This window comes from Peromyscus californicus, unplaced genomic scaffold, assembly GCF_007827085.1.
Source record: "Peromyscus californicus insignis strain IS unplaced genomic scaffold, ASM782708v3 Scaffold_6__1_contigs__length_162567912, whole genome shotgun sequence".
In the NCBI taxonomy this organism is placed as follows: domain Eukaryota; kingdom Metazoa; phylum Chordata; class Mammalia; order Rodentia; family Cricetidae; genus Peromyscus; species Peromyscus californicus.
In genome coordinates, this window is record NW_026294584.1 from 119,548,754 (window position 1) to 119,563,102 (window position 14,349).

The window sequence follows — 14,349 nt, forward strand, 5'->3', positions numbered from 1 at the left end:
GAGACCATTTGTGTCTAACCTCATCCATTTTCTGGATGTGCTAGGAAGAGAAGTGCCAGCGATTCTCAGCACAGCCCTGAAAACGCACTAATCAATCAGTCTTTGTGATCTGCTAGGAGTTTCATTGTTAGAGTTGTCGAAATCAAATTGTAGTGAGAAGTTATAAGTGGGCATTTTTATCCCCAAGTCAGTTATATACATTTAATGAAACCTGAGGAGCTCATACAGTAAAAATACATAAAGAAGCAAATAGAGACAACTGGAACAATTACTTACAAGAGGTAAACACACAGCAAGGTAGTGAAATAGAACCTAGCTGGGTATGAAGTCCGCATCTGATAAAGATAGGAGCTTCTCATTTCCCTAGCTGTGTGTCTAGGAACAAAGAAGATTCAGAAACTCAGGCTTATTGCTATTAAGTGAAATACTAGTAATGCCTATACTGTTTTAGAAATCCCATTAAATAACATTCCATATGCTATCCCAGTGCCAATGATGCATGGTGATTAAAGAGGAGTGATTATGATTCTAAAAACCATCCTTGCCTTAACTCATACAATGAAACAACAAGCATTTTCTGATAATTCACAAGGAATCTACCTAAGAGTGCTTCTACTGGGAGTGATGAAGTCAGGCTGAAGACAGAGGGGGAAGCTGGGCTATTTGCACCTGGCTTCTGGAGGCATGTTTACTAGATGCACAGTGTTTAGGCCAACGTTCCCAGGGAGAATGGGAGGCCAGAAAGTAGTGAAATTTTTTTCCCTGATGGATATAAGCCTTCTCTTCACTAACATTTCCTTGGAATTATACAAATAATTAAGTTGCTTTCTTAAATTAATTCTTCAAAGTAATCCCCAAAACACAAAACAAAGCGACAGTAAACATAAAACCTACATTCAAATAAATTTGAAATAATATTATTATTTTCTCCTTTGAAGTACAATTCCAATTTTGCTGGTGTGTGGTGGGGCCCAGATAAATCAAGAAACATTCTAATAATTGGAACATAGGGACAGACTTATATCCTTCTACTAGCTTTCTCAGCTGTCCCACATTCCATATCTCCCATATAAGACAATTAAAAACACACTGAGCAGCAGCACAGTGGCCTGTGGTGTCTTCTCCAAAATTCATACTCACCTGTAAACTATATAAATAGGATCTTATTCAGGGAGAGGTTTTGTAGAAGTGATTATTTAAGGGTCTTGAAATGAAATCATCCTGGACTTATGTTTGGCCTGAAATCCAATGGCTAGAATCCCTAAAAAAAAAAAAAAAAAAGAAAGTACTGGTTAGGTAGGAATCATTTAAGTAACTCTTTTTTTTTTTTTTTTTTGGTCAGTCCTGTTTGGTTCTGGGTCTCTGGACTGCTCTTTCTCTGGTTCCTGGCCCTCCAGGCTGTGTCAGGGGTGGGCTCCCTCTCATAGCATGGATCTCAAGTTGAACTTGTCATTAGTTGGCCACTCCCATAATTTCTTCCTCACTTTTGTTTCAGCATATCTTGTAGGCAAGGCAAATTCTAGGTCAGAGGTTACATGGGTGGTTTGGAGTCCCAATCCCTCCACTGAAAGTCTTGCCTGGTTACAAGAGAGGGCCAGTTCAAGCTTCGTATGTCCCATTGGGAGGATTCAATGGATGGAACTAGAAAACAATCATATACAAGTGAGGTAACCAGACCAAGAAGGATAAATATGATATACATTCTCCTAGAGGTGGATATCAGGCATCAAGTAAAGGATAACCATGATACAATCCACAGACCAAAAGAAGCTAAGTAACTAGGAAGGCTCAAGCTGGAAGATATGTATCTATGAGGATGACCCAGCATGTGTTTTTTTCTTTTCTTTCTTTCTTTCTTTCTTTCTTTCTTTCTTTCTTTCTTTCTTTCTTTCTTTCTTTCTTTCTTTCTTTCTTTCTTTCTTTCTTTCTTTCTTTCTTTCTCTTTCTTTCTTTCTTTCTTTCTTTCCTTTCTTTCTTTCTTTATTAATTATTTATTTATTTTATTTTTTAAATCCAGGCTGCAGTTTCTAAAGTTTCCCTTCCCTCCTCTCCTCTCAGTCCCTCCCCCAACCCCCTTTATTCCCACCCCCAAACACTCCGCCTCCATTTCTGTTTAGAAAGGGGCAAGTATCCCATGAATATCAACAAACCATGGAGTATCAAGTTGCAGTAACACTAAGCACCTCCCCACGTATTAAGGTTGGGCAAGGTGACCCAGTATGAGGAGTAGGGTCCCAAAAGTCCGTAAAAGAGTCAGAGAAAGCCCCTGTTTCCACTGTTAGACATTCAACAAGAGGAGACAGCTGGGTTCAGTCGGATCCCAGCAGCAGCAGGCTCAGTTCTTCTGTAGCTCTCCCTGTCTCCCTTTTGCTTCTGGAAACATGACCTCTCCTGTGGCTGTCTCCGATGGTGTCATCAAGGTGTTCAATGACATGAAAGTACGCAAGTCTTCAACGCCAGAAGAAATGAAGAAATGTAAGAAGGCAGTGCTCTTCTTCCTGAGTGAGGACAAGAAGAACATCATCCTGGAGGAGGGCAAGGAGATTCTGGTAGATGTGGGGCAGACTGTAGACGACCCCAACATCGCTTTTGTCAAGATGCTGCCAGACAAGGACTGCCGCTATGCTCTCTATGATGCAACCTATGAGACCAAGGAGAGCAAGAAGGAGGACCTGGGGTTCATCTTCTGGGACCCTGAGAGGGCACCCCTTGAGAGCAAAATTATCTATGCCAGCTCCAAGGATGCCATCAAGAAGAAGCTGACAGGAATCAAGCATGATTTGCAAGCCAACTGCTATGAGGAGGTCAAGGACCGCTGTACCCTGGCAGAAAAACTACATGGCAGCGCAAGCCTTTGTGAGCTGCCTCCAGCCCCCTGCCTGGAGCATCTAGCAGCCCCAGACCTGCTCATGGGTGTTGCAGGCTGCCCGCTTCCTGCCAGACCAGAGGGGCTGGGGGGATCCCAGCAGGGGGAGGGTAATCCCTTCTACCCAGTTGCCAAATGTACCCCCCCCCTCCCCCGACACCCTGGACCGTCCTCCTCCCTCCACCCTAATGGTTCTGGCCTTCCCAAACTGCTTTTATCTTCTGATTCCTCTTGGGTTGAAGCAGACCAAGTCCCTTCCCAGGCACCCAGTTTCGGGGGAGCCTGCTTTTTTTAACGACACCCACTACTCCTCATCTCCCCCTATCCCATGCTGCCAACTTTTAACCACAATAGTGACTCTGTGCTTGTCTGTTTAGTTCTGTGTGTAAATGAAATGTGGAAATGACCCTCCCTGAGCCAGCTGGTTGCCTCCGCTTCCCCTTGTTCTCTGCCACTCATGGAACCAGGACCAGTAAAGGACCTTCAATTAAAAAAAAAAAAAAAAAAGAGGAGACAGCTGTACCTAGTAAGGACTGTGCCAAGATTGAGTCTTACAGTACAGGTGGCATTTTGTGGATGGGCCACCTGTTAAATTTCTGAAGCAGCCATAGAAATGGTAAGGTCAAGATAAAAGAAAATCCAAAGGATTGTGGCACTTTGTGTTCTGACAGAAATTAAGGACAAAATAGCATTGTCCTAACTCTGAATTTTCTCTTATGGCAAAAAAACAAACAAACAATAAAACCATTCTCCAATTAGAAGTTTAAAGGCAGGTGTGTTTTTGTTGTTGTTGTTGTTGATTTTGACAAAGTCCTGCTGTTTGCCCAGGCTGACCTCAAACTTACAGCCCTCTTGCCTAGGCTGCCCAGTTTTCAAGGCTACGAATGTGTACCAACATGTCTTGCTTACCAAGCTTTGGATTTAGAATTTGTTAAATTACATTTATTCGTGCTTGCAGCAGGTTGGGGGATGGGGTACGCATGTACTGTGCAGACCTTGTGGTCAGAGACCAACTCTCTCCCTTCTCCCCTCAGCATGTGGTTCACGGAAGCCCTGTATTTAGACTTCTCAAACGCTTTTCTTCTCTCTCTCTCTCTCTCTCTCTCTCTCTCTCTCTCTCTCTCTCTCTCTCCATTCCCCTTTGTGTGTGTTTGTGAGTGTGTGTGTGTGTGTGTGTGTGCACGCGTGCACACGCGCAGTTTGCATCTGTATACATGAATGTGCCCATTCTGTGCATGTGCAAGTAGAGGCCAGAGGATGACATAGGATGTTCTCTTCTTTTATTCTCCATCTTACGATATTAAGGCAGAGTCTGTCACTGAACCTGGAGCTATTTACCTTAGTAAGAGCAGTGTTTCAGTGTGTACACCGCTGAGGAATGTGACTACTTACCCTTCCACTGAAACCTCTGAATATCAGTGTGTCCTCTGGGAGCGGTGGGGCCCCAGAGGCCCTGTTCCATCCCTGGTGGAATGCTGATTGGCCTAATCTTGTGCAATTAGCAGCACACAGTGGCTTCTGTGACTTCATAGGTGACATACATGGTTAAAGTCATTTTGGTTATCTCCACAGAGCAGTGTCCTGTCCAGTCTTTGCTTAACTGGAATTCACTACTTTAATTTTGAAACTAGGCCTTACAACTATCTCACACTGGCCTCCAACGTATTCCTTTCCTGCTTATGCATCAATCATGCTGGGGTTAAAGGAGTTCTGAGTTCTCTCCCATGAGGCATTTTTCATTTATTTTCCTTGCTTTTCTGAGTCCATTCACTCTGAATTCTTCATGCTTAAGATAGTTAATACCATGACTTCAAATGTTATTTTAACTGGTTTAAGTTCTTTATTAAGTAGGAAAAAAAACACAACATTTTAATCATAGAGTCCTGGTAAGATAGAAATCAAATAACGGAAGCCATATCAGTAGCTACAGTACTGAGCATCCTGTCAGAAACGTCACTGTCACTACTATCTTTCAAATATCAGTGTGGGTCATCTGCAGTGTAACGCAGGCTGCAACTTCCCTCCATTGCTTTAGACAGAAATTACACTCATTATCAAAGCACCCCAAACTTGAATCCCCCTATATATAGCAATTCACCTTCTGAAAATTCATGCTGAGAAATGATTCTCAACGTGGAAGAAACATGACTTTTGCTGCCTATATTACAGAAGAAAATCACGAGCATGTAGATACATCACACACAATGAATTATGCTTAACGTTTGAAAATCAAGTTGTTTAATTTCCTGATAGCTATTTTTCAATGGTAGACTTGAGTACTTTTAATTTATAATTCTGAATTTTGTAAATATCCCACATTGAACATTTATAATTTTTGTAATGGCTAGGAATAAGAGTCTTAATATTATAATGTGTTGTTTGTATAAATGGAACATGTGTTTACCAGTGAGTAATGCCAGGTATTCCCCATGTTTTATTTTTTCTGCGATGAAGAACATTGGAACAAATGGCTATGTATTGGAGAGAAAAGTGAAGCATAGGCAGGGAAGGAAGAAGAAGCGAAAGCCTGATGCACTCTTACCCTTGTAACATCCAAGGGAAAGTGTTTGTGTTCAAATACTGAAGTGAAAAACCTAGAAACAACAATAGCAGCTGCAAATCAGAACTGCTGGAACCTTGAAGGAATAGACAGAAATTTCCAAGGTCTTCTCCCACCCAGGGAACTGTCTTCCTGCTCATCAGAGAAATATGAAGATCTTTTGTTGATTATGAGTCTGGAAAAAAATTAAACTTCATTTCTGTAAACTATTCCCGTCATCTAATGTTTATACTGGGGAGAAAACAATATAGCATAATGAATCAGAGGATGCTACTTCATTTTCTTATTTCATATTCGAATTCAGTCTAGTATAATTATGGTGTTTATGAAGTTTAAAGTGATGTATGCAGCCAGAGGGAAACAGAGAGAACGCCTGCTCTGTTATGTCAGTATGCAGCCCATTTCCTCATAGGAAGATAAACTTTAAGCGTTTAATATATGGGTTTTTATCAACCAATGATTATCATTTGTAAACTCAAAATATCTCTATGATGAATTAGGAAAAAATAGAGCTATTTTTAAATTCATAAAATTTAAATCCAAACAAGGATGGCTGTAGCAGAAACCTTTCACACTTAGAGCAAGATAGAAACACAACAGCAACCAAGAAAAGAAAATAAAAAACACCTCACTCAGCCAGTCTGTGAGGGAAAAACTCAGAAAGAAAAGAAACAGGAAATTATAAGTGAGCAGATCTGCCCTTGGCTGTAGGCAAGATCTCTGAGACAGTACTAAGGGATGAGGTTACCAAACACTCAGAAAGATAGAAGCTGATAAAATATAATCAGGTTAGTTTCACAAAGGGCAAGTCTTTTCTGACAAATTTGGTGGCATTTTTGCCTGGCACAGAGGGCATGAAAAGGAAGGACGTGCCTGGATTGAGAGAGAGTGCAGCTACAGAGCAGGAAGCTTAGGTGACAACCATGGGAATGAGATGCAGCCAGAGCTCACCACAGGAGGCCACTTGGGTGACAAGTAACCTCAAATCACTGATTTCATTAAGACATTTATGCCAGGCGTAAGCACCGAGAAGCAGGGTGGATGAAATGGCATCCTTAGCTGAGGGCCATGTTACAAAATTACATGTCTATTATCTTCAAACACTGCACATTTGTGGTACATATCTGTACTTGCTATTTGGAGTTTAATATTTTCTGAGTTATTTATTCAGGTTTTTTTTTCCCTAAATGTTCTCCTTTCCATTTGTTGTTGGTGTATGCATTGGAGTCAGTGACATTTCACAGAGACACACTCTTATCTCTCAGAGAAACCCATGGGCCATGGTAATATTTGGATGATAATAATGGGTTTTGTGGGGTGTTGTAGCGTCTTTAGTCTGGGACATTTTAGGAAAGTGCTTTTAGGTTCTCAGCATACTTGACAGCCAGCTGTTATTTTTCAAAGGTTAATGTTGAAATGCTCTAAAAGTGGGCGAGCAATAGGGTCAAAGACCCAGAAGTTCAAAAGATAGAATCCGAGTCTCCTGCTCAGCTTCTCCGTCCGTGTCCGTCTACAAATAGGTTTGCCTCTTTCATTCTAAAACTAAAAATAATCAGAACTGAAACACACACATACAAACAACTTGTCTAGGCCCTGCTGTGCTTTTTGCTCATCTCTTTTCTTTATCGTCTGACTTCTCTGCACCATTTTCTCTTTGCCCCTGGCTTAAGCATGGCCTGTATGTCTCAATCCATTGTAACTTTGATCAGGCAGTTTCTTCCAAAGGACACATGGGAGATTTCTTGATAACAAACCTATGTTTTATTGCTGTTCTTGGGCTTCTGTTTCCATTGTAATTCTTAACATGTTCAACAAATATTACTATTAATTACATCAACCATTCCTTTTCTTTGTTTCCACAATGATGGATGAAACAGTCAGAAAAATGCCACCTACATTTCTGTATCCCTGCAAAGTATAGATGTCTAATATTTACAAGGTAAAGAAGAATGAAGGGTACATATATATTGAGGTTGCTTATCGGCTCTTGGAAATGGGACGAATATCTTAGGTTAGCTTTTTGGCAAAAAGTAATCACAAATGTCTTTAAAGGTGAAAGAGAAAAAGAGAATACAAGAGAGTGGGAGGAAAGGTAACTGTGGATGTAAAGTCAGTCAGCTTATGAGAGGAGAACGGAATGTATTGCTGCCCACTGTTGGAGTGGAGAAAACTGTGCATGAGCCAAGGAAGAAGCAAAGGCTAGAAATGGGGGCACTTAGCCAGTGAGATACAGTTTGGAATTCTGAGTCACAAAATTGCCAGATAACATAGCTTTGTTGTTTGATGTGCTATTAAGTACTTTTCTTATTGTTGTCGTACAGTATCTGACAAAAGTATCTGACAAAAGCAACTTGAAGAAAAGGTTTGGGTCTGTAAGATGATGTAGCAGGTAAATGCACATGACATAACACCTGACACCCCTATGACTCATATGGTAGAAGGAGAGAACTGAGACTGGCGTGTTGTTCTCTGATCTCTACGTGTATGCACATGTATGTTTGCATAAACACATAAATGTAAGTAGATGATAGATAGATAGATAGATAGATAGATAGATAGATAGATAGATAGATAGATAGATGGGATAAAAAAGAAGAAAGTTTATTTCGACTCACAGTGTGATGGGCCAGCCCCTCATGATAGGAAAGTCATAGCAACAAGAGCTTGAGTCACATTGTATCCAACGTCAGGAAGCAGCACAGGGAATTCCTGCTCTCAGCTCTCATTTTCATTCAGTTCTGGAACCCAGCCTGTAAGAGAGTACCACACACATTCCTTGGGGTCTTCCCTTATTAGTTTAACATTTCTGGAAACATTCTTAGAGACACACTCAAAGGTGCCTTTACATCATGATTCAATTAGAGTTAGTGAAGTTGACAAAGAAAATTAACCATCACATTCCCCATTAAGTTTGAGGTGATTTGTTAAAGCCACAAAGGAAGTGAATACAGTGATATCCTAAAAAGTGTCTGCTTATATGTCTTCCTTTGTTTTTAATATCTCTCTTTTGTCAGTGTCATAGATATTGAGACATCCTGAGTTATACTGTATTTTTCCTCTCATCCATGTTATCAATACTTTTACAAAACAATGCCAAGTAACCTCGCTCTAGCCAGCTTATTGTTTGTACCTATCTGCTGTTTTGTCTACATTTCACACCTTCCCCAGGCAATTCAAGCTTATCATCTTCTAAGGGTACATTTTCAGGCACCAAAATCATGAATCTTAAATGCAAATGAGAAGTGAAGATGATACTTTTTGTAGTGTATTAATTGAGAAAGGAACCAGTTAAATGTTGTGATTTTACCAAGGCAAGTATGAAACATATATCCACAGTTCATAAAGATTGTTAGAATGAATTTATAAACAGAGGCAGATTTATCATGGCTGAATCTCATGACATATGAATTATTCTTCAAGGATACTGTTACAAAAATAAACTAAATGCCTGGTTTATCCACAAGGGAAAATTGGGGAAAAAATCACCAGCTTTTCACTGGACATAATTTATATGCTTTTTGATGGCTAAGAATCATTTTTATTCTTAATAGTTTTTTCCTCATCACATTGTGGTGAAGTAGAAGACATTGGAAGCAGAATTAATCAAAACAGTACACTCCACAAGGACACTCTGAAATCTTTTTATGTCTAGATTGAAATCTTTCACACATTTTTCTGGAATGTCCTATTGCCTTGCAGTGGTCTAAACATTTTCTCATTTTCCTGATAATCATTTACCTGACCATTTCCCTCAAATTTCTTATACCTCTCCCATTTTTTGTCTCACCTTATGCCATTTGTCCTACTTTCAAAGGAGTAAGAACAAAATAAAAAATAATTTTAACAGAATTTCAATATCGTATACAACATATTGTCCATCCATACCTGGTTGTTTTCTGAATGTAATCGGGTGTTGTTCCTGCATGTTAAACCATGTTGTCCATATGTTGCACCGTGTTGTTTGTATGTAACAGCATGTTGTCCTTATGTGACTAGTTATTCTGCCTTTCTTCCTGCTATTCTGCATGACCCTCATACCTCACTGAGGGCTCCCCATTGCACAGTAAGGCAGGTACCTCTCCTGTCAAATCCACATCACCAGACTAGCTATTATCTTGATCCTTTCGTCCACCATCAAGTTTTCTATAAACTCAAGGCATTCAGAGCATGGAAACACGCTGTAGGTCTTCATCTCAATAGAGTAACTAAACTCAAGATCCTGACTATTTCTCCAGTATTACCTTTACTCCTTACACCAGATTATAGAGATCCATGTTGAATTACTTTTCCTTATTCACTATTTTCAAATGTTTCTTTATCTTCTTTCTTGACCATGCTCCTTCCCTGATACACTGGTCTGCAGGTGTTTTCAGGTTCAAAGTAGTATCTTCTGTATTGCTAAATCTCATACTTTAGTTCTCTTTCAACTCATTAACACTAACATCTCTCGCTGGAGCAAACCTTTTCCTCCTATGGAAACCCTTCATAAACTGTAGACTCAGCCCATCACTGTCTGAAGACCACCCCCTTCAGGACCGCCTGTTCTTTCTCAGCATCTTTAGTAGTTCACATGGCCATTCTGGTTTTAATTATTGTTCTGACATAAGGCTCCATGGTTAGATCTTTTTCTTGTAGGCGCTCATCCTAATAGTCCTCAAATACATACACAGCGAGAGAATATCCCTTAAATTCCAGACTCATGTAATAGAATGGCACCTTAGACATTTTTAGCAAGAGGCCTGATAGAAATCACAAACAACATTGAAAATAAACCACACTTGGAGCTAGGGAAATAGTTCAGTCAATAAAGAGCTTGTCTGATAATCATGAAGACCTGAATTTGAGCCCCAGAGTCCACATTAAAAGGCTGGAGATGGTGGTTCATGCAAAGTGAGTGCACATGTACATGACACACGTACACATATATGCACACTTACAATCACAGGTGTTTGTAACAAACACACACACACACACAAACACACACATACACACACACTCTTATTTCTTACCTATACTACTAATTTATTACATTGTTAAATAATTTATCTAATTATTATTTACCAATAAAACCTTGGGTGTCAGATATCAGTCAGAACCTCAATGATCAGAGAAGCGGCAGATTAATGACCAGAGACCTACTCTCTCTCTCTCTCTCTTCTCTCTTATTCTTTCTCTCTCTCCCTCTGTCTCTCTGTCTCTGTCTCTGTCTCTGTCTCTGCCTCTCTCTCTCTCTCTCTCCCTCTCCCCCCCCCATCTCCCTCTCTCTCTCTCATTTCTCCATCCAAAACGACTAAGACCCTCTCTATGCCCCACCACTACTTCCTGTGTCTCTCTGTCCTCAGTCATCCAAAACCTCTGTGGTTAATTTTGGTCAGCTAGCAGCTCGTAGTTCTGCCATGTTACTCGAAACAAACTTTGTTGGCAGTCTCAGGCATGTCAGAACGTGATCAAAATATCACACAACACAGTATGACTCTTTTCCCAAATGGGAGCACAATTATTCCTGGATATGTCTGTTTTCTGAGACTGAAGAAATGCTTTATATTGTCATTGACTTACTGTTTCTTCTAATGCATCACAACGGTCACTGTCTCAATCTTTAAAACAACACAAACAAAAGGACAGCAGATCTTGAACTTCAATTTATTAACTTCCATCATAGGCACTCTGCTCTAAGCCACTGCTTTGTTGCAATTAAATTATATAAATATCTTTCTTTGAGCCTTGGGGTCAGGGCATAACCTGTTTTACAATCTACAGTTTTTCTGCATGCATCTTATGATATATTCACTTTAGATGATATCAGCAGATCAGTTATAGCATCTTTCATAATTAAAAATATAAAAATCACACTCCACCCCAACCCAGATTTCCTGTCTCACTAAAACCTCTCTTTTCCTTCAAGTACTTACCACAGTCTCATACAACATGCATTTATTTGTTGATTTATCTTACACCACCTCCAATTAGAATACAAAATCAATAGCAGCAGCAGCTTTAGCAGGCCTGGTGGTTGCTATATTTTTTTGGCACATACCAAGCCCACTAATAAATGTTTCTTCAATAAATATAAGAAAAATGAATGAACTACTACTTTCTCATTCTCTCTCAGCCTAAGTGCCCCTCATCTTTCTCTTCTCTTTAGTGAAAGGCTACAGCATGCATATATGCGTGCATTCATTCATCCATAATGGCTGACTCCAAATCATCTTAATATTGTCTTTCCTCATTCCTCACAGCCAATCAGCTTTTCTATTTTTCTGGAATTCTAAATGCCTCAAAATAGCTCTCTCATCCATTTTGTTTGCTTCTTTCCTACTGGCAATGTCCAATTATCTCAGTGTTTTCAAATGTTGGATAAATAATCTCTCTGATGTGTGATTTTCTCTTCCTTTATCTTTTCTGCAGTGAATCATAGATCTAAACATGTCATAATCCCTCCTAAAAAAGAAAACTCTCCCATGCTTTCTGTTTTCAGAACAGATACAATTATCTGTCATGTCATTTAAAGTCAGCTCTTCAAAGGTATTCTAAATAGATTGTAACATCCTCATATCATGGTTCTCTTAGCCTCTTATTTGATATGCAATTCCCAGTCCTTACACAAGCCTTGCTTCTGCACAGCAATTACTCCCCATAACTTCCCCTTTAGAAGTGTTCATACTTTCATACTTGTACACATGCATGGCTTAAATACTGCTTCTTTTTTCATTCTTCCCTAACCTCCGGGTCAAATTAATTGCTTCCTCCTCTGGAATCCCTTAAAATTATATTTATGCTTTTGCTATAATATTTATCCTCTTACATAGTAGCTATTTAATTATTCTCCTCTTTGCGTTCCTTCCTGTGGTGTATCTCATAATGATTTAGCGTATGGGCTTGGTGATTAGATTCTTAGACTCAAAACTAGATTCCACAGATCTCTAGCAAGTTACTTAGGCTGTTGACACATCAATGTCCTCATATTTAAAGCAGTATTATTAGAATCTGCCCTACAGTGTTCTTGTAAGAATCAAAGATCATAGTTATGTGTAAGTTCAGTCTTTAGTCTTGGCTTTTATTTTATGATGAAATTGTTCATATTTGATCTTTAGCATGCATAAAGTTATTAATTTATTAATATTTTATGTTGTCAGTACACAAAAAAATTCAGCATAGTCATAAGTAATAGCTGTCAGTTGAATTTCCTTCTCCTGGGTTTTATCTTCTGCTGGATTTTCTTTCTGTGAGACAGCCATAACAAAAAAGCAATGATGTATGTTTTTATTTCCTTCTGGCCTAAATCAGAAATGTACATTTCATGTATATTTCTAGAATATATGTACTGGTTGACCCTTATTGTGATTTATATTATATTCTTTGAATTATTTCTAGGGCTCTAGTGCTTTTCAGGTAGGGCTAATCATCAACTTTGAAATCATTAGTCACCGTGCATGTCTAATGAACTGGAATGCTGACCTAAATTTTTACAACATGCAAATAACTAGATTTCAATCTGTGGGTGGAACATACATAAGAATTATCACAATGTGTCTGTAATATCAAAGGAAAAGTTTCAACTAGTAATTGTCCTCTCGAACATGAATCGCATAAAAGAAATGTCAAACATACCAGTCATGTAGCTACAAACTTGCTCCTTTATAGATTTTCTGTGTTAACTTGAATGAAGGGACACTGATTTTATCTATTTAAGTTTGGACATTGTAGAGTAAGTGATAATTCAAAATATGTCTTCAATCTTATGTTTGAGGGACAAGATATTTTAAGTGAAATTTGTTAACTATTTTCTAAAATACTCGTAGAACATATTGTCATCAAATTATAATAGAATAATTTTTGTTTCATTTGAATTGAAAACAATAGGCCCAAAATTAGTTGTTCACCCATGACTTCACTGGTAAACTATATCAGTGTGTCAAAATGTATGTGGAATATCTAAAGCCAAAGGTTGAAAAATAAAAGTCTTCATTACTAGATTAGTATATATTTCCCTAGCTATAATTCTTTTGTTTATATTTTGAAAGATACTAAATCTCCATTCTGTCCCTAAGATTTTTAATACTATTAAATACCTCCCCAAGTGCTGTGGGGTGTTCTATATGCTGTGTATGTTGCTTGATTGGGTAATAAATTAAACACTTATTGGCCAGTAGCCAGGCAGGAAGTATAGGTGGGACAAAGAGAAGAGAATTGGGGAAAGTGGAAGGCTGAGGGGAGAGACCGGCAAGCTGCCACCATGACAAGCAAGATGTAAGGTACTGGTAAGCCACAAGCCATGTGGCAACTTATAGATTAATAGAAATGGGTTAATTTAAGACAGAAGAAGTAGATAACAAGAAGCCTTCCACAGCCATACAGTTTATAAGTAATATAAGTGTCTGTGTGTTTATTTTATAAATGGGCTGTTGGACTGCCGGGCTTTGGCGGAACTCGGTGAGAAAACTCTCCAGCTACAAACCCAAGTTTAACTAGTTGAGGAATAACCTTGTAGTTTTGCTTTCAATTCACTCCCTTAATGCGAGACATATCTCTTTGCTAGTAGTATTATGAGTTCAGCTTTCTCATCTATCTGAAAACATAGTTTTTTGTCTAAATAAGAAGCCTGATGAGGCTCCCCTATGCAAAATCTTGTACAAGCTACACACCAACACACAGTAGAAGATCTAGTTTAGAGCTTGAGGTTCTGATGTAAGACCCAAGTCTGACTCTAGTTCACAAGTTCAAGTTTAAGAGACCTGATCTCCTGACATTACTTTTCTTTCCTTTGTAAACTCTTTCTATCTTAAAATTCTATGATTTGTCTTAAAAACCAGAGGGTATTGAGTAACTATCAAAAATGGCAAATGAGAAGAGAAGAGAGGGAGAAAGAGGAAGAGAAAGTGGTACAGGGAGAAATGACAGACACTGGGGGGACAGAATCAGA

The 14,349-nt window shown here is 39.0% G+C and overlaps 2 protein-coding genes across 2 annotated transcripts in view; both read left to right on the top strand.

The window, feature by feature from the left end:
- Positions 1-14,349, top strand: part of Cntn6 (contactin 6) — a 337,384-nt gene that overhangs the window by 117,867 nt on the left and 205,168 nt on the right.
- Positions 2,382-3,161, top strand: LOC128098623 (cofilin-1-like). Its single transcript, XM_052719922.1, has one exon. It carries the CDS (start codon positions 2,382-2,384, stop codon positions 3,159-3,161), a length of 780 nt encoding a protein of 259 aa, XP_052575882.1.

Bases quoted from the DNA above. Each gene is read 5' to 3' on its own strand.
- LOC128098623 (XM_052719922.1), top strand. From the start codon at position 2,382: ATGACCTCTCCTGTGGCTGTCTCCGATGGTGTCATCAAGGTGTTCAAT.